Source organism: Plectropomus leopardus, chromosome 19 (assembly GCF_008729295.1).
Source record: "Plectropomus leopardus isolate mb chromosome 19, YSFRI_Pleo_2.0, whole genome shotgun sequence".
In the NCBI taxonomy this organism is placed as follows: domain Eukaryota; kingdom Metazoa; phylum Chordata; class Actinopteri; order Perciformes; family Serranidae; genus Plectropomus; species Plectropomus leopardus.
Window position 1 is genome coordinate 12714754 of NC_056481.1, and position 25656 is coordinate 12740409.

At 39.7% G+C, this 25656-nt stretch overlaps 2 protein-coding genes across 7 annotated transcripts; both read right to left on the bottom strand.

Moving 5' to 3' along the window:
* Window positions 1–11088, bottom strand: dbf4b (DBF4 zinc finger B). Of its 2 annotated transcripts, none has more exons than XM_042507937.1 (12): window positions 11010–11088; window positions 9571–9774; window positions 8983–9174; window positions 7677–7727; window positions 7471–7540; window positions 7202–7266; window positions 6915–6951; window positions 6777–6822; window positions 4511–4639; window positions 4272–4410; window positions 4042–4175; window positions 1–2214 (listed from the first exon to the last, which is right to left on the bottom strand). In XM_042507937.1, the coding sequence occupies exons 2-12, from the start codon at window positions 9718–9720 to the stop codon at window positions 699–701; spliced, it is 2529 nt and encodes an 842-aa protein (XP_042363871.1). In that variant the 5' UTR covers window positions 9721–9774; window positions 11010–11088; the 3' UTR covers window positions 1–698. The 2 variants fall into 2 exon arrangements, with proteins under 2 accessions (XP_042363871.1, XP_042363870.1); XM_042507936.1 differs by having other exon boundaries at window positions 9571–9771; window positions 11010–11075.
* A 1242-nt stretch (window positions 11089–12330) lies between these two features.
* On the bottom strand, window positions 12331–23077 carry LOC121959312 (gap junction gamma-1 protein-like). 5 transcript variants are annotated; one of them, XM_042508564.1, is made up of 5 exons: window positions 22753–23077; window positions 21527–21600; window positions 17476–17733; window positions 17283–17332; window positions 12331–14748 (listed from the first exon to the last, which is right to left on the bottom strand). In XM_042508564.1, exon 5 carries the CDS (start codon window positions 14693–14695, stop codon window positions 13319–13321), a length of 1377 nt encoding a protein of 458 aa, XP_042364498.1. In that variant the 5' UTR covers window positions 14696–14748; window positions 17283–17332; window positions 17476–17733; window positions 21527–21600; window positions 22753–23077; the 3' UTR covers window positions 12331–13318. The 5 variants fall into 5 exon arrangements, with proteins under 5 accessions (XP_042364498.1, XP_042364495.1, XP_042364493.1 ...); XM_042508561.1 differs by having other exon boundaries at window positions 17283–17733; window positions 22782–23077; XM_042508559.1 differs by having other exon boundaries at window positions 17283–17733.
* Window positions 23078–25656: the final 2579 nt, after the last annotated feature.

A 25656-nucleotide genomic window follows, 5' to 3' on the forward strand; every position in this document is an offset into this window, starting at 1 on the left:
TACATTTAGGCTTCAAAAATCCTGAAAGTGGTGTTGTAAAGATGATTACCTTGCAGAGCAAAATGTGTAAGTATCATAAACATTTGTTTACCACAGAGCTTATTTTCTGAAATGATCCAAAATGCAACAGAAAAATCCCATAGGCTTTTTGATGAGGGAACCAGGGCGACATTACCTTCCGGGTTTACCTACAAGAAAACACCATTCCTGCACTCTGTTGACTTTTGTGTAAGAGGGACAGCCATGTGGCACTTTAACGTGTCATGTCTGCAACCCACTAGCTAACTTTGAAAAAAAGAACAGCAACCACAATGTCAACAAACTGAGGAGGATTGTGATTTGGGAGCACCTTAACCTCAGAGCAGAGGACAAAATCAACCGCCATATAATAGGGACGGTAAATCATTGTTATTGCCATGTTATGTCATTGTTATTGTTTAGAAAGCACTGTCCAACACGCTTGTTATATGTCACACTAGAGGCCAAAGCTGAACACCAGCATGCTGGTTTAAACCACACATTAGTGTGGCGTTGTGCAGCCATTGTTTGGATCTGTAAGAAAAGCAAAGGCGGTGTAAAGAAAGGTCTGAAAACTGAAACCTTCTTGTTGGATCTCTGTGTAAAAAAGGGCTAAAGACTGCCTTCTGCGACTTCCAGGCCGTGGTTCTTCCAGTTCTTTAAAAATGGCCAAGAAACAATCAGTGCTGAACCTCAACTATCTGTACCACAGTCCTTGAAAACGATGAAGAGTCCATCTCTTCCCCACACAGCGAGGCTGCCGACGTTGTCGGCTGAAGAACAGTGTGTAGACGTGACTCGTAGCTAGTGTCGTGCATCCAGGTGCACGGCGTGTGAAGGAGCTCCTGGTCGAGCTCACAGCTCGGCTCAGGAGGTGACAGAGAGGCTGCAGGAGTCCGTCCGAGCCGCGACAGCAGGCCGCAGTCCCAGTCAGAGTCTGATGATGATGAAGAGAGCGCGGCTAAGTCTGGGATGAGGGCTGACTCGATGCACACTGAGGTGCAGTGGGATAGTGAGCGTTGAGAGTCTTGACTGGAAAACACACTTTGAGATTTGTCCTTGGGAAAGTGGAGTGGAGAAACACAAATCTTTGCTTTTGAAGAGAGTGGCCACGATAGTTGTTCAGCAATAAAAGTACCCCCAGGATCCGAAATGTTCATTTGATTTGATGCCTGACTAAGATTCCGTACAGTAGGCACAGAGAGCGTGGTAAAAGTCTGTTTTGAACCAAGCGTGTCCACAGTGCACATTGATGAGACCTCTGAAATCAGACAGGACTGTATTACCTGACAAGAAACCTTATCAAATAGTAAAGAACCCGCAGATTTCATAATGTCATTTTTTAGTTTGGCAGATGTATCCTCTTGTTCAGTGCAGCAACTGCTATAGCCAAATTCTGCTGTAATCCTCCTCTTTTTGCTCCGGCTGTGTTCAGGGCTGGCTGATCTACAGCGCTTTTTGGGGTTTAGCGCAGTCGTTGAGTGTCGAGGGAGAGAACGAGATCTACGTGAAAATTGAGCAACATATTCCAAACCACTGGTGGAACATATGATCTCACTAAATCCTGAAAAATTTTCTTGGCTTGATACTTTTGATTCTTCTGCATTTGTCAAAGCCACAGAGGGAAAATGTGGGGAGGAGACAGGATCTGGGACAGACGGAGACACACTCCTTTCAATGTCCATTTCACAAGTATGTCCCTCCACAGCCTTCTCTGCAGGGTACCATTGAGGACTGAGGACAGGAGGGTCGGAGTGCGGGTCCATATTGTAGGAGGGATAAAGGGCTTGTGGGCTAAGGGCCGGAGGCAGGGGGTAAGGATCAAAAGGTGGTGTGTCAGGGCGAGGGGACAGACATTGAGCGTCAGGGTGCTGGTTGGCTGAGTCACTTGCTTGTGGTTCAACATCCAAAACAGGCATGACTGGACTAAGAGCATAAGTATTGTTGTCAGAGAGTTGGCAGTCTGTGTTAACAGTGAAATGCTGGATGTCAACAGGTGGAGCAGCTGGTGGTTTTGGGATTGGAAATTGAACTTCTGGTGACGGGCTGGCTGGGACAGAGGAAAGAGGACCCCTGGTAGGACTGGAGATGTGAATACTGAATGAGGAACTTTGTCTCTGCAGGGCCTGAACTGCATGCTCCGTCTCGGCATCAGTGAGAGGCTCGAGTTCACAAATGGGCAAAGGAGTTGGTGGCCTGGAAGGAGGGCATTGAAAATACAGAAAATCATTGAAACACAGAAATTCAGTGTGGTAGAACTAGAAAGAAAATCACAGGAATTTCACAACACCAGGCAATGTTTCCCCTCTAATCTTTTCCAGCAGCGGTGCTGAAGTGCATGACTTTTATTTTGCAAAGCTGGAAGATATTAAGTGAGCTTGCTGACACGCGAGGAGCTTTAGACCAGGGCTGCCCTGCAGTCAGAGGCTCGATCATCAGTCAGAGAACCTCAGTTGACTGAGATTACTTCGAGTTGCGCAGTCGTTGTTTTCTGTGCAGTGTACTTATGGGTAGGACTGCTCAATTATGGCAAGAATAATAATCCTGATTATTTTGAATGATATTGATATCATATTATTTATAATATGATTACTCACTTTGCCTTTACAACATCATGCAGTTATTGAACATTAACGGTGGTGTTTATTTTTTACACTGGATGTCCTTTAACTTAAAATACAAGTGAACTAAAAAACAATGAAAGCTTTGTGGTGCAGCCACAGCTGGGTAACACATCTTGCACATTACCGTAGTTTGTTCACATTCACATAATAATAAAACCTAACCCAACAAATATAATGTAACAATACATAACAGTTGCTGTATCAATAACAGCAAAATACATTTTGAGTAAGAATCAATGATTATTTCACTAACTCACGAGACATTCAGCAGAGACAGACAGACATTTTTCCATTATCTGTTTAGAAGCATATGGGACTGTCACTTTAATGAGAAAAGTGGGTCCACCTTAACAGTCCACCTTAAGGGAGTCTGATCAGTTTCCAGTGGGAAACTAACTTAGCTTGCTAACTTCGGGCTAACTTCTGTCACTTACATCAGCAGCTGGCGAGCTAGACATGGGAACGCATCTCGGGTCATGAGGAGTTGTCGCATTTATTCTCTGACAAATAGCCTCAACTGTTGACACATCACATTGCTGTGTTTCATGCCATACTTTGTGCTCCTCTCACTGCAGCCTCACTGTCATCATCACTGGCATTGTGGCAAAAAATGATCGTCTGCCAGAAACTGATTGCTGTCCACGGGAGCATGTGCAGCCTGTTAAAGCTGTATCGCCCAGTATTCACGTCTTCAGCTGCTTTTAAATGGATCAAACAGTCGTAGCATGTAAATACACATAACATTATGTCGTTGGTAAGAGTATAGGTATGTCTTTGTGAAACTTCAATGTTTCTTGAAACCCAAAGTTCATGTGTTTGCGATTTATAGTTTGATCAGGCATGACATTTATGCGATTATAGACAATATTGTTGTTCCCGTTGTTTGTATGTGTTTAATATGTCTAAAATCTTGTTTACATTTGGAAAGTAGTCTGTCACATTTTACGGATGGGTTATATGCATTATATTACCTGCTCTGTGCCCAAGATTATAACCACTCCAGTCCTTTTTACCTTCTTTTACTTGTTGAAATACCTTTTGAAGAGCCAATACAACACATAGAAACCTGCCAAAAAGCGACTGCAGCTCCTATCTTGCCATTGAAAGGCTGTTTTTGCCTCAAAATGACTTGATTTCATTCATAGAGATTATATTTGAGATTATATCTTACCCAGTCCCTTTTTACCTGTGTAAATACGTTACAAAGACCAATACAACAAATAAAATGCAATTTTCAACTTGCCAAAAAGTGATTGCAGCTGCTATCTTGTTACTGAAATGTTGTTTCTGCCTAAAAATGACTTGATTTAATTCATAGTGAATATATTTGACAGACTGCAGCGCACCCAGTCCTCTTTTACCTGTTATAAATACCTGTAAAAGACCAATAAAAACTCACCGGTTCAGTGTTTCTTCTGATTGTTCAGCTTGATTAAGGTTGAATCCAGGAAACATTTCAGTCACGAGTTGGTCCACCACACCGTAGTTTGAGGGATCCAGCACAAACGAACGATGCTGATCAGACTGCAAGTGCTGCGAGGGCCAATAAAGGCCACAAGACACAGATGTAAATATAAGATAAACAATAAAAGTAAAAAATCAGTAATGTAAAAACAAAAGCTATTTCACCTCCTCCAGATTAGTGAAGGGCTGATGACAACATTCGCAGTAAGACAGGTCCTTTTTGCGTGGCCGCCAAGGTGAAGGGTTACAGCTGAGTGGGGTTTGAGATTTGTCCTGAATGCTGCTTTCAGCTTTTTTCTTCTCCCTAATTTTCAAAGAATGAACCACAATTATGTCAAATCCTTTATAACAGACTTTTAAACACAAAGTCTTTGTACCCTTCAAATAATGGCAGTTGGACAAACCTTGTTTTATTTTCTCCTTGCTCGGCCTGCTTTTCAAACCGAGGAGGAGGAGTTTCAAAGGGGCTAAATCGGCCCAGGTACGACATAGTGGGGAAGGTCATAGATTGCATATGCAAGGGCCTGTATTTCCTGGTAAGAAAACAAAATAAGAGAATGTAATACACAAAATATAAATCAAGTGAAAATGCTTTAGCACTAACAAAGTTATACATTAAATTGTCCTTTACAATGGATATCTGAGTGTGGATAAGATAATTCAAATAAAAGACCAAAAACAACAAAAGGAATAAAAACACACAAAAGGGAAATAAAATAAATAAAACAAGTAAAATACATAAAAAGATGTATCCACCATTACTAATATATCTGTGATTGGCCAATACACTGGGCTCTAATTAAAACTAAAAGATGATGGAAGGAAAATTTTATCATGGATGGCACAAAAATGCTGCTTTAAGAGTGACAAATAGTGAAACCGTAAGAGAAATAAAGCATTTAAAAAATAAAAAAATGTTATGCATGACGATGAATTCATAATTCTTTCATAATCACACTGTAGCCCTCTGAATTAGAATCAAATCAACAGCAGTCTACCTTTATAAGGACAATTTTGACTATTATCAAAATATTTTCAAATTCAAAATGTTTCAATTCGCCTAGCAAAGCCGAATGTGAGATTACCCATCTGAGATCGACCCTAGATAAGCTAAAACCGAAATGTTTCAGATGTCATGGGTTCAGTTTCTCTCAACAATGGCCTACATGCATTAGCCAGAGCACTTCAATTAACTGAAATGAGAGGACAAATGAAAAGACCTGTTAGCACGTAGAGATCCCCTGCAGCAACAGGCAGCAGAGCTTGCAAAGCCTCATCGAAAAGAAATCGTATCCGCTTGAGCTCTGGGCTCCTGGGGAGCGGCATCACTGGGGGGGGCCTTGTCACATTACACGATGGGACTCCTCAACGGGTTCAATTAAGAAAATCATCTGGGCTGAAATGCAAACCTCCACAACCAGCGCACAGTGGGGTAGGAAGGGCAGAAACACGGGGACAGGTCACTGCCACTCATTGTTGTTTCACTGTCATTATACTTGGCAAGCAAAAAAGGATCTAATCGGATACTAATCAACCACTACATGAACCTGGGCAGGCCAAAAAGCATATTTTCCTCTTTCCCCTATTGTATTCTAGCTCGTCTTTCCTCATTAACTGGAATCAAAAACAGTATTAAAGCAGTGATAGCCAATATTTTATACTAACAATATATCAAATGACAATGTGATCAGGATTGCTAGTCCTGATGAACCTATGAAGCATTATTTCCTCAATCTGTAGCCCCCCTCAGGTTTAAAGCACCTCTCAGGTCTTTGTTTATCTCTCACAGCATTGTTTAGGTGCACAAGGTCACTGCTTTCAACAAGAAAAAAAGAAGCTCAATACAAGATTTCAGTCAAGAACATGTAAACCGAGACCAAATCATGACCAAGTCCAGTGTACTGAGACAAGACCAAGACTTTGAGGGGTTGAGACCAAGACAAATGCAAGTCACACACTTATAATAAAATATGGAACATATAGACATTCCTCACATTAATCTGACAGATTCAGAATCCCAAAGTAAACAGGAATCGACAAATGAAAATTCCTCTTCAGTCATCTCTTTTATTGCCATGCAGTACATTTGTGTATGCATAAGTGTACCATGAATAATGTCTTGATAAATTAATAATAAAACACTGCAGAGGTGAATTTTCCATGTGTTTTTTTTTTTAAACTTTGTTTCCTGTGAGCAAACAAATACGAACAGCTGAAATCTCAACCATACACGTATATTCAACCCTCCTTTTTTGTCCATGGGCTGATATCCTTGCATTTGTGGTCTTGACTGGTCTTGAAATAAAATCCCACTTTCATGTTGTACAAGACCAAGAGAAAACAGATTGAAAATGCAGTGGAGACGAGACCAAGACCTTCAAAAAGGGGTCCTGTCTTGAGATCAAGACTTGAGATAAAGACTAAAACCTTACTACAAACCCACTGTACACTTCCGGTTCAGCACCAAACAGCAGACAGACACAATTAACAACTAGCTGGTGAACACATTGGTGCATTTAGCAGCTAAAGATGAAGATATTTCCCTCTGGAGTTAAGGAGATTTCTGAGGTAGTAGGACAGATGATTGCTCTTTCCAACGTGTTATGCTTGGACTCAAATCCCCCTCCTCTGCTAAAGAAAAAAACAAACTGAATAAGCAGAACAACTCACCTGCTCAAGTCTTCAATTTTTAGAAAGGGTGACCTCAAAGGTACAGCTGTTTGAAGAAGAACAGGTAAACAATCAAATAAGCTTTTACACAGGGAAATACAGGATTGCTGGAAAATGCTTACGTGTATATCAACTCACCTTTGATAACATAAGAACCTTGTTTGGTGTAAGTCCTCTGCAATCAAAAAAGAAGCTTAAAATAAGACTCATTGATATTAAAGAGTAAAGACAAACGTACATTATATTAAAGCAATTTGAATAGTTCTTATATTTTTTTCTTTATAACCCTGATAAAGTTGATTATATTTTAATGGGAGCTTATTTAATTGATTTTGTCTTTTTAAAACTTTGTTTTAATATAAATTTGTTTACTTATTTTTCTGTATGTCAAACTACTACATTTGGATATGTGGTGGACTTGTTACCTCTGGCCTCTTTTGTGTCACACTGAGGCTCTCTCGAGTCAGCTGTTTCAAATATAAAAGGACATCTGATAAAACATTAAGGAATAATACGAGACTCTCACACACTGTTCTGTGATTAAGAATGGGACATTTTTGAGATGTTGGACAGCAAACATGTTCGGTCAGTATCAGTACCAGTGCAGAACAAACCATAAGCACTCACATGGTGCCATCTGCTGTGAGCAGAGGTTCACTGCATTACAGACATGTACGTGTTACTCAAAGGATACCATCCACATACAAAATCTTCACTCCCCATGATCGAGCATTGGCCAAAACACTGCTCCCCTGCAGTCGTTCCTACAAGACAGATCCATCAGAATCAAGTCAAGATGAAAAACATGTCAGCCTTCAGTATATAACCAATATCCATCAAAAATATATATAGCCCACAGATCTGCAGGACGAGCCATATTTTGGCTACACTGACACTTACGTTGTTGCGAATGGCTTTTTCAAGCAGGGCCTTCCCACGGCTGCCACAGGCCTGGAGAGAAAAATACAGTACAAATATACATTTCATTCTAGTTTATACTTTATTGTGGCATCTACTGGAACATGTCTACTTAACTTACATTGCCTGGGGGCCAATTTTACAAAATGACAGGAGACCAGCGGCCAGATAATAAACAAAAAGCACAAGACAGGTGTATGGTGGTGTGTTTCCAGGATTTGGGGACATTCAGGGCTAAGCCCAGACCCCCAGTGCAGGGAAATCCTCCTTTCCTTTTCTTTTTATTAAATGAATAACCTCTATTTTGATGCACTACATTCAAAGTACAACAGTACAACAGACCACATAAGTTATTCCAAAAGAATCTGCTGTTTGTTGAAACTGACTTGGCATCAGTAATATTTACCTCTCACCCTTTTTTTCTTGACAGTTATCAGGTTAATTATATTTAAAGATATTAGTTAGAAGTTAAGTCAAGTTAAAATCAAAGATCTCTATTTTGTTCTCTTTTGTGGCACTTATGGCGATAAATTGTGATTGCAGTGTTTTTGTTTGCAGATTAAATCTTGAAACCAGGCTAACAGTGATGAACGTGTTGACCCACAACCCATAGGTCAGGCGGGTTTGGTTAAGATTACTTGAAAATATCACAGATTTGGGGAAATGGGTCAAAAAGTGACACAGCAATTTTCTGATTATGTTAATACTGACTTACAGAAATATTGTGTGCAATAATCTACCTTCCATCATTTCTTTCCCTATCTCGATGACACTCTCTCTCTCTCTCTCTCTCTCAAACACACACACACACACACACACACACACACACACACACAGGCTTTCCTCTGTCCTCGTCTTAATCCTGAAAAATGTTTCCGTTTTGTTGGTTGGTATTTTTGTAGGCTGTGGTTTAACTCTCATTTATATCAATTTTTTTATGAGACATGCAGGTGGTGAGATAAAAGGTTTACCACAGCATAGATGGTGTGTGTGTGTGTATGTGTGTGTGTGTGTGTGTGTGTGTACATACTTAGTAAATATTTTTTTACGTGTTTGAGAGTGAATTATTAATGACAGTGCACTGCTTTTGATTTTTGTCCAGGAATGTCTCCATAGACACCCACTTCATAAAACTGAACAGGCAAGCATTTCCTTCAGTGGGCCATGGGCTCAGTGACCCTTGTGTTACCTCATTCAGCTAAATGGTAATCACTAAGTTATAACTTTAAGTACCAACACCCTTACAAACTGTAAAAGTTTTAAAACATGCATAAGTGATGCTCAGTACCGTTGGTCTAGGAGTTCCAGGTCGCCGTTTGTCACTGCTGAGGGCGCTCCCTCTCTGCATTATAGGATGCTGGGCTTCTTCACTTGTCCCCTTTGCACCTGCTTTGGTATCTGTACACTTCTGCTCCTTCAGGCCCTCTTGGCATCCAGTCACGACAAAGCTCACATCCTTGTGCAGGAAACTCTCAACCCTCTTCAAAACAATGATAAGAAAACAACATCAGTTTTTGCTGAGAGACATCTGCCTTGATCTTTTGATAACTTAAGGAAACAACAACATCAACAACATACTGCTGTCCATTGTTCCATATAATATTATTCCATTTTGTTTTTGTAAGAATGTGGTGTACCTCTAGTGGTGTTTTTGGCTATTGCAACTTCAAAACTGAGCCAGACTAAAGCAAAACCAAACTGTTTTAACGCCACACTGATCCGGCAAAACTGATATTCCTCTGTCTTCAAAGACAGACATATTGATACAAATTGATGTGTGGCCAAATTCTTGCAAAAGTTTACTTTGTATCTAAAACGTCAATTCCTAGGTCATACCCTGATTGCAATTCCAGAGACATACATCACACTTGCTTACCCCTCCTAGAAGAGCTACAGCCTCCAAGAGCAGGGCTGTCGAGCGTTTCTTCACACTGTCCAGGTAAAAGATCTTCCCCTCCAGTTTCTTCTGTCCAGGACACAGTGAGCCCAGAAGACCTTGTTCCTCTGCATACTGTTGGCGCTTCATGATCCTGGTGCCGTAAAGGAGCTAACAACTTTACAGAAATACACCAGGATCCTACTAAAAAGAGGGAACAACGCACAAGTGTTAATTAAAGAAGTCCACATACACATTGACAAAGAGCTAATAAAAACAAGCTCTACTATCAGGAGCCAGATATTTCACATATAAACTAGGAGTTGACAGATTATCGGCCCCAAAATCCTGCCAGGATATTTGGCATTTTGCCAATTACCTGTAAACCTAAAAAGTGTAAAGAGAGTGTGAGCATGGGAGGAACGTTTATTTTGTAAAACCTCAAGAGAGCTATTTTTATTTATTCATTTTTGTTTAAGTTTTCACTTGACTTTATCAAAAAAGTTGCTGTATATGATGTTTACCATTTCAGTTTTGATGAAACATTTACTAAAGGGATTTAAACAAAGTTGTGTGTTAAAGTTTGTTATATTCCAAATTATAAATATTGACAGAAAGATTTTCATTTTTATTGTAAATGCATATTGGTTACAAAAATTGGTTATCAGTTTCATTAATTACTAATAATCAGTATCATATTGGTCCAGAAAAAACAACATTGGTTGACCCATAATATAAACAGCTATAATACAAATTACATCAAATATCTTCATTTTGATAATGTTGTGTCCAAAATTTGAGGGAATTTAACTCTTTGAAACCACAGCAGCTTTCTTTCAAAAACATGGGGAAAAATGTAATGACCAACTTTGCAAATACGGATTATTAGCAAATAAAAAAGGAAAAAACAAAAAAAATTACATTTATTAAAAGGAAAAAATGTCCAGAAAATTATACTTATAATTATTTTATATTTGGGATATTTTAAATATAATACAAATATTAAATACACACATATATAATTTTGGGGCCATGTCTTGTAAAGTTGCTCATTGCCTTCTCCCCATGTGTGAGAGAAGTCAAACAATTTGCTCGGGTTTCAAAGGGTAAACACAAAGTCTCAGAGGTTCAACAATAGTATATCTGTTCATAATCATGTTGTTAAATAACACGTGGTATCTTCGCTCCAAACAATGTTACAAGTTTGTGAAGTTTTACAGGAAAAGCACGTAGCATTAGTTTTCTACTAAACCACAACATTGTAGCACAAGCTGTTAGCCACCTCCCTAGCTAGTTAGCACGCTAGGTTGTACGTTAGCCTTAGCTAGCTTTCCTCTGCACCGGGGCCACAAATACACGCTGAGCTAGTTTTAATTAAGTTTTATTAGTCTGATAAACATATTTACGCTTCGTCGGTGCAAAAAGTGTAACCTACTTACGTTTGTTTCAGTGCTGAATGACTGCGATAAAGAATTGAATGCTGTTTAATCAACAAACGGTACTCGAGGAGGAACCGGGACCAACCGCCGCTTTTTTAAAAACATTGGCGGAGACGTGAAAGAAACGTCAACGTCACATCCGGGACAGATGCTGCGTTCAATGTCGCGCTTCAGACAGACTTCTGCCTGTCAGGATCTTCTTCAGAGATGCGATTGTAATGTCTTGCGATTAAGCAATAAAGTGAAATGAAATGAAAATCAAGCCTGATTATCATGCAGCTCCTTACAAGTCACCTTTTGAGTATTAATCCACGTCTTTCTTAATGTCGGTTATGTATTGCATTTTATTGTATTGTGCGTTTTACGTAAGTTTTTGACATTACCCTAAACACAGCATAAAGGATGTACTGCAACTTTGCTATTTTGTTACATTTTCATGGAGTCATGCATTCCGACTCTCTGATAGTCATTTTTTAAAATAATAAATGTAGCTTGGGCTATTTAGAGCCAAGTGTGTAGCTGCATACATTAATACATGCAGGCATTTGCGGTTTGAGATGTTAAAAACGACAGAACACAAAGTTAGAAGATGCTAGCTTATGAATACAAGAGGTAGAATTGGTGCATTATTCAGCCTAAGTAAATTTATGTACTTAAATTATTTATCTTCACCATTTTACGTTCACTTACCCTGACAATTACACACAGCTTCTCAGTGATTTAGTAAAATACCACAGAAAAAAAACATATGTTTCTAAAGTATGATTCATTCTGACTTATTTGTTAGGCAGAGATTGTTGTAGATAAAATATAAGCAAATCGAAATTGAAAATTATAAGAAGGGTTTATAAAATGAAATTTTGACTTGGGAAAAAAGGGCTAAAAAAGGTTAAACTGTTTGAATAACAAATATGTACAAAGTTGTTGTTTAGTTAGCTACAAACTTGTGACACTGACTAAAAATACTAAAACTGACCTTGATAATTCAACCTTGGTGATGAAAATCAGGCTTTGTCAGGTGAAACCACACTGAGGAGGGAAAAATGTTTATATTCTATTATTTTCTGGCCAGCAGGTGGCAATGTGTCTGCAAATAACTGTGATCTCAATTCAGAAACTTAATTGGCAACTTAAATCTTAATACTTGCCTTCATAGAGTAAACATATAAACATATATTTATTAGTAGCTGAAAATGCAACCCACTCATTTGATGATTTATACTTATACATACTATATTTCATCCTTTCATGGTATCAAAACTGCTACATTTATGACAAAGACAACAAGACAAATACCAATTCTTTATTCAAAACATGCACTTTTTGTTCATGAAAATATTTTTCACAAAAGAAACACTGGCACAGTGCAAAGGACAAGCCTTACAATGACATTTCAATTTGAAAATCTCAAAAATAAAAGTATGTATTAATGACAAGGAACTCTTTATACCAAGACTAGAAAAAAAAAATAACAACAGGCCAGATGCACTTATGTTTTGTCCTGTTAATTACACAAACTAATGGAGTAATGGTGACCTTGATAACATTAACTTCAAACAAAAATGTATAAAAAATGTAACAGCTTTACAATAAGACACTGACAACAGTTTGAAAATCAGGGTTAAGTCTTATACTTTGCCAAAAACTTCTACTGACAGATATATTTCTAAATCTGTCAAAACATTAATGAACCTCTTTTCTCGCCCTCTCTCTCCAGAATACTCAGAGATACTGTAAAATTACCAACTGAAAACACACTCATTTATCTGCATGGCAGGGAAAAAACACAATGCACATAAAATCTGGTATGGTGAAAATAATGATGTAATTTTGCATATTCAGAAACAGCAGTAATGTTCAAAGCTTAACTCCTGGTTGGTAATGAAACCGGTCATGTAGACAGCAGGACTTAGCTTCTGTTTTCAGTCCATAGTGATGAGGACATTTTGAGACAGTTACAATGATGCAGAGTCAAAAGAAAGCAGTACTTTGACTGAAGTAAGGCACCTTAGGTCACAGCATGGAGGCTTCTGCATATTCACTGGGAATCAAAAACACTGACAACAGCTGCAAAAGCCAATTAACAAAATATACAAAGCCGTTTTGATATTATTACCCCATTGTAACTTTATGGTGTGAAAACAATTGAAAAGAATGTAAACTGCTTGCTGTGTCTTTTGTTTATAAACAGTATATGGACACACAAACACACACACACACACACACACACACACGTGTAAATACTGTGTCAGTCGCAAAAGGCTTTGCATTGTTTGAAAAGAACAAAAACACAAGTCACAGTCTGCATTTCAGATCCACTCCGAACCTTTAATGACCCCATATTTGCTGCTGCTACTGCTGCTGCTGCCTCTGTCTGCTTCTGCCTTGCTCGAGGTGTGTTTGGAGGCCTGCCGGTGTTTACGTTCGCGGTGAGGCTTGCTGTGGTTGTTACTATGGCTGTGTGTCTGGCTGTAGGCTGGGTTGTCTGCCTCCAGCTTGTTCTGAGGCTGACGGATGTCCTTGTGAACACCTCTGGGGGCATCTCCCATCCCCGCTCTGCACTGGTTATCATCATTACTGGTGTACTGCTGACGCTCCTCCTGGGCAATGTTCACGTGGTTCTGCCGGCATGCCATCTTAGCGTTAGTGAGATCGGTGATTGGCAGTGGCTGCTCCTGGTGTCCTGTAGATACCAGAAGTGGCTTGATGGCGATGTTGTACCCAGGTGGAGCTGATGGTGCGTTCCAAGAATAAGGGTAGCTGCTGTAATCCTCTCCGCTCATTCCCCCCTCATTAAGAGCTCCTTGTGCCCTTGTGAGCCCGTACAGCTCCTCGTCGGGGAGCTGCACCCGGCGGGAGCGTACGATCTCACAGATGGTGCCTATGCCCAGGTGAAGCATTTCCCATATATTGAGAGCCAGACAGAGCAGGGAGACTGTGTACATGATGAGGAGGAAGATGGTTTTCTCAGTGGGCCGTGACACAAAGCAGTCCACGCTGTGAGGGCAGGGCAGGTCTGAGCACACGTAGGTGGCCGGCACCGCAAATCCATACAGAGCGTACTGGCCACACAAGAACGCTACCTCTAGCACAGAGCGGGTCAAGAGCTGAAGGACATAAATACGCATCAGTCCATCCTCTTTGATACGTTGGCGTCCATCATGACGAACCTTGACCTTTGCTTGCCCATCACCACTGTGCCCTTTCCCTGCTGCACCGCCATCACTCTCCACCTCAGCCATTTCATAGATCATCGGGTCTTCCTCTTGGTCGTCTTCCGCCTCTTCAATACCCCTATGCTGCTTTCTGCCCCCCAGGTAGGGTTTCTTGGGTTTCCTCCGCGAAAACCTAGTCACTCCTCCGCTGTCTGCCTGCTCCTCCGCACGAGCAATTTTGTTGACAGCGTAGCCCAGGTACATGAGCGAAGGCGTGGCCACCAGGATGATTTGGAAAACCCAGAAGCGGACATGAGAGAGCGGAGCGAAGGCGTCATAACAGACATTTTCACAGCCCGGCTGGCCCGAGTTGCACACAAATTTGCTCTGCTCATCGTAGTAGATGGACTCCCCTCCTACGGCCGTCAGCACGATGCGGAAAACAATGAGGAAGGTGAGCCAGATTTTGCCCACGAATGTAGAATGGTTGTGGATTTCTTCCAGGAGACGAGTCAGGAAACTCCAACTCATGGTAATGGCAGGGCAGCTACAGAGAGAGGCAGCATACACCTCCTGTTACTCCCCTGTGGAGAGAAAAGAAATAAATAAACTCTGAACCATGCAGACAACACTCTAACAAAAGTATCCACATTAGTACTAGTAATTCTTTAAACCTATTTAAAATATTTATATTTAAGAGAAAGCAGACATCTTTACGTCTGATATCTCAAACACTTGGCAATTCACACAAAAACAATCAAGACTGGTAAACAGCACTACAGGTAGGAAAAAAATGAATGTATGTAAAAAAAAAAAAGTTTTTTAAAAAGTGCATTTTTGATTTTGGGGTGAACTGTTCCTTTAACCATGTTAAATATGTGGAGAGAAAAACAAGAGAGAATTTATTAACTTGTCTTTTACTGTGTGTCTCGCATTTGTCTCTCTTTCCCCACAGAATAAATAGAAAAGCTTTAATTCTACAAATAAAGACACCACAGACTCTTCTGCTGTATTCAGAAAATATTTTAGCTCCAAGCACTTTGTCTTTTGTACATGGTTATCAAATAATGCATTTCTCCACAATAACAACACGTTTATCCTTGATTCTTTTAATAGCTATGCCCCAAAGCTCATGTCTAAACAAACCGTTGGCATTAGTACACAAAGGGAAGAGTAATGACAACAGAGGAATGTCTAACCATAATTGCTATTGTTAACTGAACGTCCCTGATAGCCATTTTACATTAGGTTGTTACTGCAGTATGTCTGACCACACAGATGTTTCATAGACAAAAACCTTCTTATCTGCTTTAAGAAATAAAAGCTGGAAAATGACAACTGAAATACTTAAAACCTGAGGAGGAATCAGAAAAATTAAATATTAAAGTATCATCAAAATCAAGTACTGACTGCAACAACTATGCAATAAAAATACGGATTTAACATGATAATTTATGATGAAGTATTCCACATAATGAGTAATGGTAATGTTTATGAGGGGGCTAAAACATTACGGTAAATGTGTTGGTACTTCAGAGCTTTCTAAATAGTTTTTGATGATTTATAGCTTCAGTAAATGTAAACTATAAACCTTTACAATCAGGTTTCTTCCAGCTGTGGAATGTGAATGAACTTCAAATGTAGCCACCGTTTATCCCTAATGAATGCAACATGAATTCAATGAATAAAATCTTGAGTAAGGCCATTCACTGCTTATCCTTAATGGCAATAGCACATTTATATGCAACATTATTATCAGACATATTTACATTAGCTACTTCTTAACATTACCTGTCTGTGATAGAAGGTACAACAAGGGGTGTGTGAATAATGAACTGTTTTAGTTTTTAAATGTGTTCGTCCTCTCATTTACATTTTTCTTCCACATATAATGCAGATAAAGACCAGCATGTTTATAATTAATGGAACAACACAACCTTAATAAAGTGCTGCAGGGATGTTTTTTTTTTTTTGTTAGTTGTTGTTTAAGTTAATGTAGCCTTGGTTCCCTCGTCACAAAGGCTGTGAGATTTTTGCATAGGACTTTAAGCTCTGTGGCAAATAAGTTTATAAGATCTACATGTTTTGTTCAGCAAGATAATCTTCACAAATCAACACCGCTTTTATTATTTTTGAAGGTAAATGCAATCACTAGAAGTAAAAAGCTAATGTTAAGCTATAAACAGTCTACAGCTGCATGACTTCATCACCACAACAGTGAGACTGGAAAGTCATGTCCGGCATGATGACGCTCTGTAGTCTCGTTTAGCCACTGATTAGCGACTGCCTTTTTAAAGACACAAACATGCTTGTGGTATACTTTCCTCTCTCTCGAGTTTAGATGGTAAAATCCTTTCAGTCCTTTACTAAACTAGACCACCTCATACTGTCTGAAAACTGCTTTATCCGCAGACATCCTTTCATTCATTCATTCATTTTCCGTAACTGTTTGTCATCACAAGAGTCGCTGGAGCCAATCCCAGCTGTCATCGGGCAGAAGGCGGGGCACACCCTGGACAGGTCGCCAGAATATCACAGCCCACATATAGACAGACAACCTTTCATGCCCACACAACTAAGGGCAATTTAGAGTCACCAATCAACCTGACCTGCATGTCTTTGGACTGTGGGAGGAAGCCGGAGACCCACACAGGCACAGGGAGAACATGCAAACTCTGCACAGAAGGGCCCCCGCCCACAGACCGAACCCTGTTCCAACCCGGGATCGAAGGGACCCTCTTGCTGTGAGGCAACAGTGCTAACCACAATGCCATCATGCCACCCCCTGCAGCCATCCATCTGCCCAAAATGTACGCTCTCTAATGAGGTGTGGTAGGACCCTATTGTAGCACAACAGAGCAGGTAAGTAGTTGGTAATGACCTTTATTTAATCTTTTGGCAGGTTGAGTGGAACAAACGTGAGTATAATCAGATTGCAGGTAAGTAGGGACAGTTATCAGTTCTGGGGTGGAGCAGAGTTCATGAGTCGAGCAGAGTTTGTAGAAAGACTGGGGTGAGCTCACGTTCACAGGTGATAGTTCAGAGTTCGGGTGGGGAAATTGTAAACATGGAGTGGACTGGTAGGTGAATGTATCAGGTAAGGTGCAGAAACACTTACATCAGGGAGCTTGTGGGAAAAGCAGGGACTCCAAAGAGGGGCAGGCAGGGCTTGTGGACAAGGAGGAAGCAGAGTTGGCATCAGGCAGGCAGGCAGCAGAGCAGACGAATCCAGTAGGAGCAGGAAGCTGGATCAACGAGGACAGGCTGGGAATCCATGTACAGTCAGAACAATAAACACCAACGGCACTCACACGGAGGAGATGTTTCACTCGGCAGGAGGTTCTGAAGACAGCTGGAAGAATGGCGAGCTCTCTCGACGGAGCTGAAGCAGTAGAACACTGCACAGCCACAGGCAGACGACAACCAGGAAGTGCACAGGAAAAACTCTTCGCCGGGTCAGAGGCGAGTCGAGTCGTAACCAGGAAAACAGTCCGAGAGTGAATGCTGCTTAAATATTGGCTTGATTGGAGATGAGGAGCAGCTGGGAGCACCAGGTGGAGGTGAGGAGGCTGATGAGGGGGAGTGGCCGGATGGAGAGAGAAGTCAGGGTGGAGTAAGTGAAAAAAATCCCACAGCAGCAGGAGAGAGGCAGAGCAGACTGTGACAATCTCCAAGAGTCACTCGTAGAGGAAATTTAAAAGGTCCAGACTTTTGTCGGACTGACAATGTCTGCATGCTTTTGTGTGTGTGTGTGTGTGTGTGTGTGTGTGTATGTGTGTGTGTGAGTAAGTTCAGGGGGTTTCCCAGGATAGTATACTATATTCCAACTGTGGCTCCTGCTTGGCTGCTTGTAATAACATGCACTGGACATCCATCTACCAACAGGGGACAGAGGCGAAGGCAAACAAGTGCGGTGATAAAGGAGAAGCCTTATGGTTGTTCTCGGGCTGTCACTGTATGAAGTCAATTATTTTATCATACTGTTTGGCAAAAAATAAAACATTTTTAAAAAATCAATGTTTAAGGGTTTAACCATATGACAACAAAACATGGGATTTGCTTTTATTGGTTTTATGACTACAATGATCAATCAAAGAGTAGAATATTAAACACTAACATATTAATAATTGACTGTTTTCTTGGAAATAATAAAAACATTTGCTGGTTACAGCTTTTTAGATGTGAGGATTTACCATTTTCCTCTGTTTCATATCACTGTAAACTGAATAGACTGTAGATCTGGACTGTTGGGCAGGAATGGCATGTCGATTTCTGACCCAAAAAACATTAATTTTGAACCCTGACAAGACTTTTAAATTTGTTCCTTTTTACTTTTAACTTGAAATAAGAAAACATTTATTTTCTATATTTTACAAAATATGTAACTTAATTTTACAGTATACAAACTCTAGCAACCACAGATTAAACTTAACTGCATATACAGTGCTCCCGCACTTCTATTGATGTCATGCCACTGAACATTTCCCTCACTGACACTTCATTTATAATAGGCATACTGACACATTGTCAGATTGAGTCAGTGTGACATTTTAGTTTTGAAAAAAATTAGACAAAGAGACTTTAAGGAAACCAGGTCCAGCTGCTGCTAACATGCTCCCCCATGTCTCATTCCGTACAGAAAAAAAGTCCTGACTGTCTCATTAAGGGCCACATGCCCTCTAAAACTGCACATCTGGCCACGTTGTGTAATGTACTATTTGGAGGCCCCGTAGCACAACTATCACCACCCAAACATAAGTCTCGTGGATGGCGAGAAACTGGGAACAATCCCTCACATTAGCCCATTTTCGCATCAGCTTATCAGCAAAGTGAATCATGCTGCTGCACAACAATAGAGAGGAAAGCAAATTTAATTGCAAGCCATTAAATCGGGCATTTTAGGTCTAAACAATCCTATGTAATGTCTAATCCTCTAAACACAGACACAAACAAATGGAACAGTAAGATGAGCACGTGTGTAAATTATTACCTTTCAGCTTCTGGTGCCAGATTTTTGTGATAAACACACCATCCTCTATTGTTAAACATGCATGCATCAAACTAGTGCCTGCTGTTAACACTTCTCTGACAACTGTCTATGTAAAGCCAGTGAATGCAGTGGTAAGTGAACCAGAAAATGAACTCCACAGATATGTCTTTATTTAAAACTACAAATGAAGTCCATTCGTTCTTTGCAAAAAAAACCCTGCCTAGTCTCAAAAAGTAGCAACAATACCACGGCCCAAGTTATTAGCAGTGCCACATCGAATGCCCGAAAGTGATGCATTGCATTTTCCCCAGATGTTTCCCAGCCCCAGACCTGCAGCCTCCAGTTTCCTACAGCGCCAGTAAAAGAACTATTTGAGGAGTGTAACTTTAAAGAGCAGTCAGCCTTGCACATGCCTATCTAAGAAGGCTTCAAGCTGTGAACGTGAGGGTTTGTGGTTTCCTTCAAAGCAGTTTAAAGTGATGTTCTACTCAAATCTATCTCTAGAGTATGAAACACTCACCACCTCTTAACTTGAGGGGTGACTGTAAAAGGTTTTTAGTTTGCTGACAAAGTACTTCCTGTTTTTAAAGGCATATGTATTTTTTTTTTCTTGATTAGAGACATACTACAAAGAGAACTGTCAGGAAAGAGCACTGTAATACACTGTGTCAGTGTGTTGTCCTTTGAGTGGTCATTGACTGAACAAAACATAAATAAGAGCATGACTAGGTATAAGTTTGCTAAGACACTTGCGGTTGCACATTTACATTAAGTACAGATAAAGTCAAGGAACAAAAGTTACACTAGATATCTTTTTGCTGTAGGATTATTCCAGACGTGATACAGCGATCCCAGACTCAGAACTAATGTGGGCCAGGGACGTAAAGTGTGGGGGCCAATAGTCCCTATTTTCCACCCACTTACTTTCAGTGCCATCGCTCCAACTACAATCATCTTCAAACTCAGACTTGTAATCTCAACCCTACAACTTTTCAGTTTTGTGAGCCAGGGGGGTAAAATGGGTGGCCCGTGGACCTGTCATCCTACTCCCCTACTTCCCGAGCCTTTGCTTGGACCACACCCTTGGCAAACTTCGTCTTCATTGTCATCTCAACTACAGGTCAGTAAGGGTCCAGACGCACCAGAGTTGAGAGTGATATCTCATCACACCAGAGAGAGGCGGTTTGTCTGTAATGGCCGTTCAAAAACAGACACTTGAAGACTGTCTTGACACTAGTTAGCCAGTCGGTAAATTAACATTTACTGTGTGCCAGTGAATAATAACACAAACCATCAGAAAACTCAGTGGCTAAAAAACCCCAATTTTACCTTATTCGACACATTTGATTCAAACTAACTCCCTCTTAATTTTAGGTCATTGTTAACTTTCCTCCCCTCTGTGTCTCTTCTCGTGTACTAAGCTGAACTGCCAATCAGAGTGATGTCAATCACCGACTGCCTCTGCTGTCGCAAACACCGATTCAACAAGCTGAATCAGCAGAGAAAAAGCCGGCGTGGGTCACTGTGGCCCAACACTGGACGATTATGATGGCCAACCATTGTTTTTTTTGTCTAAGGGCCTTAAAATGTCATAACTGCATCTTTCACAGTTGTGATGCTTTCGTAGTGACAAAATCTGAAGACAGACAAATACCTGACAAAATATTCAAAATCACTTCTGTGTGAGTTCCTGCCACAATAAGTGTCTCCAGGATAACAATTTGCCATGATGCAAAACACACACAGAATCACAAGGTGAAAAAATTCCATTCGTGTTGTTGCAGATGGTAATCAGGTGTCAATAACTAACAGACCTGATAGTGGTAACCATAACAAGCAGTTCAAATTATTGTCATTGTGGCGCCTTCATTACTACGTTACTTATGTTACGGCAAACGTTCTGTCCTCTCTCGAGAAAAGTCAAGGACTGCAGTGTTATCACCCAAACTCATCTCCCATCACTGTGTACCCAGACATGGAGCCTACAGGGTACGTTGATGTCACTACGGGAGCCATCTACTCAAAGACATCAAACTCCACACAGAAGATGTATGCTTGTGTAGCCTACAACATAATCTAGACACAAGCCTCTAGTGCAGAGAGCTAATTTGTCATGAAGAGGAAGCCAATGCAAGTATGCTTGCTAGAACAAAACATCAATCATCCCGCTAAAAACAGCTGGAAAGTAACAAGTGTTACTGGAGCATTAGTGCCTTGTACAAGGGCGTCTCAGTTGTTATTTTGCACTTATAACAAGTGTCAGGTCATGCATTTAAAAGTTTTTAACTAATAACTACATAATCTTAATGTCCTTACAGAACAGGGTCTTATGATATGAAAATACATTTATATTTGCATATTGATCTTATTACCTCTTTTTGTTTTATCCTTCCTATCCTCCTCGGTTTCCTGGCCAGAATTCAGAAATATTTCAAACCCCATGTGCCTGCAAAAAGAACCAAGATAACAACATAAACCTTAAAATCGTCACAGTTTTCTATGGAACAGGGGAATTGTTAATTGACATAGTAATTGTTAACTTCTACTGTCATGTTCAATTTTTCTTTTACAATTAAATGCATTTAAGATGTCAAACTAGAGGCAAGGTCAAAGCGTTATGAGGTAAAACATGAAACTAAAATACTTGTTTTGAAAAGTTTAAGCTTATATCTTCATCTGATCATTATTCATGTCTTTTTTAATTACGAAAAATATACTGTACATAAAAAAGGTTACACAGCTTTTTACAATCAAATACCTCAAAAGAAAAGCACACAAAACCATATTATTTCATGCTGTAGCTGGTTTAAAAATACAAACCAAACAAACAAAACCCCCAATAATTTAGCTTTAGCCAGCTGCTTGAACATGGGCCTACAATGAGTAGTCAACTAATCGATTGGACAGAAAATGAATGCAAAGAAATTTTAAAAATAGATTTCAATTATTAAAGTAGTACCTATGCATTATCTGGCTCAACGTTAGCTAATATATTATCTTTGAAAACAAACTAACATTACAGTTAGCCTAATTTATTTGAGTTGAGTTTCAGGAAATTGTGGTTTTTTACTTTTACTAAAAATTTACTTTTTTAGAAAACACTTTACAGTCTAACCAAAACAACTGAGTTGATAAAAAAAAAGACAGATACATGTTACTTAAAAATAACGTAAGTTAGTTGCTTTGGCCACCTTCAGTATCATTTGGCAACAATGAACTAACCAAACAAAAAAGCTGAGAGGGTTTGTTTTTTCGTTTCAACGATGACACATGTTATATAATGTTTATTCATCCTTTAATTTAATTATCAGAAACATTTGTTACGTTACAGTTACTTAAAAAGCTTGTAAAACACAACTCTTAAACTTAATGTGGGTAAGGTTACCGAACCCTCCGAGCAAACATTTATAACCATGGCAACATAACTAATGTTAGCTAACTTAGGACGATCTTTTAACATTAGTCAATTTATTTAACTTGGTAAATAGCTACAAAGACACATTTCTTTGTATTCCTATTACCTCACGTTAAATTCCCCTATAATAGTTTAGTAATTATCCCTCAAGCATACTTTGACATGTGACATGTATCTGCCTACCTCTCGTAAATTCATCGCAGCATCCTCACCTCTTCATGCACGTTTGTCGCCGCTCCCTCCGCCAGAAAGCCGCATCAACGTTCACAAATCAGCCGGAGAGATATCGTACTTCTGTGCTGGGGAAAAAATATCAATCGCCGAATTGAATGAAAAAGTACAATGCAGAAGTGCACCAAGAAAAAATTGCTCAAAGTTTGAAAGAAGTTAAGTCTTGAATGATTAGAGTGTTAAATTGACTTTTTCATCCCGCAGACTGGTACACCAGGAGAGGGCTTGATGGTATGTGCAGAGGAAGACAAACTGGCTGGTGTCAAGCAAGGAGGAGTTTGAGTGTGTGTGTGTGTGTGTGTGTGTGTGTGTGTGTGTGTGTGTGGTGTGTGTGTGTGTGTGTGTGTGTGTGTGTGTGTGTGTGTGTGTGTGTGTGTGAGAGAGAGAGAGAGAGAGAGAGAGAGATGCATGCATCATGAGGCATACTTCTCTACTTTAATTACAAACTGAGATTATAGCATAAAAATTTAGGAGTATAGGATATATAGGAGTTTATAAAATATGTTGTTTTGTTATAAATGCAACTGCCAAAGATTTAATACAAGTACAGCTACAACAGTTAGTTAAATAGTCAATCAGTCTATTCACAGAATATGAAATGCCAACTATTTTGATAAACATTTCAGTCTGCTTCTATTTTTATTTTAATCTTTAATCTTTTGTAATCTATAATTTTAAGGTTGGGGGTATTTTATCTATTTAGATTTTTTTAGGATTTTTTTGCATTGGGTAATTTTACTTTTAATACTTTTAGTAAATGTTTCTGATTTTGTTTTTTTTTTTTTTTTACATTTACTTGAGTACCATTTTCTATTTGGAACTTTTACTTGTAACAGAGTACTTTTATAGAGTAGTATTAGTACTTTTACCTCAGAAAGGGATCTGAATACTTCTTCTGCCACTGTGCTTAAACACATGTATATTACAAGCGCCAGTCAATGGCATACGGGCATGTTTCCAATGCATCACTTGTCTTTACATCTGCAGTTGAATACCAAAGAAGTCACCATTGTGTGGGAAATACCAGTTCTTCTACTATGTAAAAAGACTGCAGCGCCACAGTCTATTATTCAGTAGCCACATATTTTCCAGGGTTATGACATGTTTCCGTCAGCTTTGTCTATCTGTCATCAAAAATATGTGGACGATAATCTAGTGACAAAATTATGACTTTGTTTTCTCACATGCTCTGCATGTGAGAAGTGTGTTGTTGAAATGTTGATAACATTCCCCTTTTTGTACAGAGACCCATTGCAAAGTTTCTGGTTTCCTCCAGCTCCTGCAGGCTGCACAAAGACTTGGCCATGTTTCAGGGCTTTATAAAAGGGGCACAGATCAGAGATTTCAGACAACACATTCTGTATATTTACCCCTTTGTTGTCTTTAGACGGAGTCTGAGAATGAACAGACACATAGAGTTTGTTTCATCTTCTTCCATCAGGCTTTGGATTCAAATCAGGAGCTTTTATGCTTTCTGCTATCAATTCCTCAAGCTGCTTTTAAGGGGCACTCCATGAATTTTATACATAAAGGTCAGTTTACTCGCCATGGAGAGCACAACTCAGCCTGTAAAAACAGTTGTGTAATGTCATCTGCAGATCTGGTTGGAGCTTTATAAAGTCCTAGAAAGTAACTCTGATTATATACAGCCCATGAAAAAACCTGGGGTGTGAAGTTTGAAAGATAAAGGCAGTTAACAGGTACTTAGATTGTAATGAAAAATGCTATCTTGACACTTTGTGGGAATTATAAGTACCACTGCTTTTGGACACATATACTCCTTCTCCACCCAAATTAGCGTGTGCATGCCAGTTTTTTAACACAGGTAAACCCGCTGAAAATAGGCTATAGAGTCCTTTCCCATTGTCAGTAGAGCAGAGCTGTGTACACGGCTCTGCAATAGATGAATATACCTTTTCCTTTCTGTGTGTGGACTTTCCCACTAGATTTTGGTTATTGGCAAAAAAAGCTTACATGTTTTGTTTAGCAACATAAACACTGCTTTTGTGATTTTTTAAAATATAAATGTAATTGCCCAAACTACAAAGCTTACATTAGGCTACATACCAACTACAACACAGTTGAATGACATCACATTGCCACTGTGTTATTGTCACATTTTACTAATTTCTTGCAATTTGTGGGACATATCCTGTCAAGTTGGTCATTGACTGTTTTTAGAAAGAAATCATATCAATTTGTGCAGGTTTCAAAGGGTCTGAACACAGCATAAAAAAACCAAACAAACAAAAAAACCAATGACGATCCAGGTTTCAAAGGATTAACCTCCTCAAGGATGTACAAATACAAACCAAACATTGTTCTCTCTGCGTCTAATGACCTACAAGCAAAGGAATCTTAGCTTTATCACCACTGTTCATCTCAAGGACAAGGACAAACGTCAGCTCAGGCAGCCCTCACTTCCTTCTCCTTTCCATCTCCATTTGTTGCTAACTGACTGTTTCTGTCAGGGAGGGCTGCTGCTCTAAGCTATTAGCTTGACTTTTGGCCGGCATTGTATTCTCAAACTATCAGCAGAAGAATCAAAAACAAAGCAGTGGAAACAGTTACGAGCCTAATCAGCCTGATAGCTTTTTGGCAAAGGAAGTCCACATCCTAATTCAGAGCGACCTCTTCAAGTCTCAAGTCCCTTAATGGAGTTATCTTTCACCTCAGAGGGAGTAATTGAATGGACAAAAATCAATGAGGGTATCAATAAAAGCAATCATCGGATAGCTCTGTCAATTTAAAACATTTTAACAGAGTGTCTTCTGTTATTGGTGAGAGGAAGGGCTGTATCAGCTGGTATGTGGATATTGACGGGAGGTACAACAGACTGTCATTGACGAGTTCAAG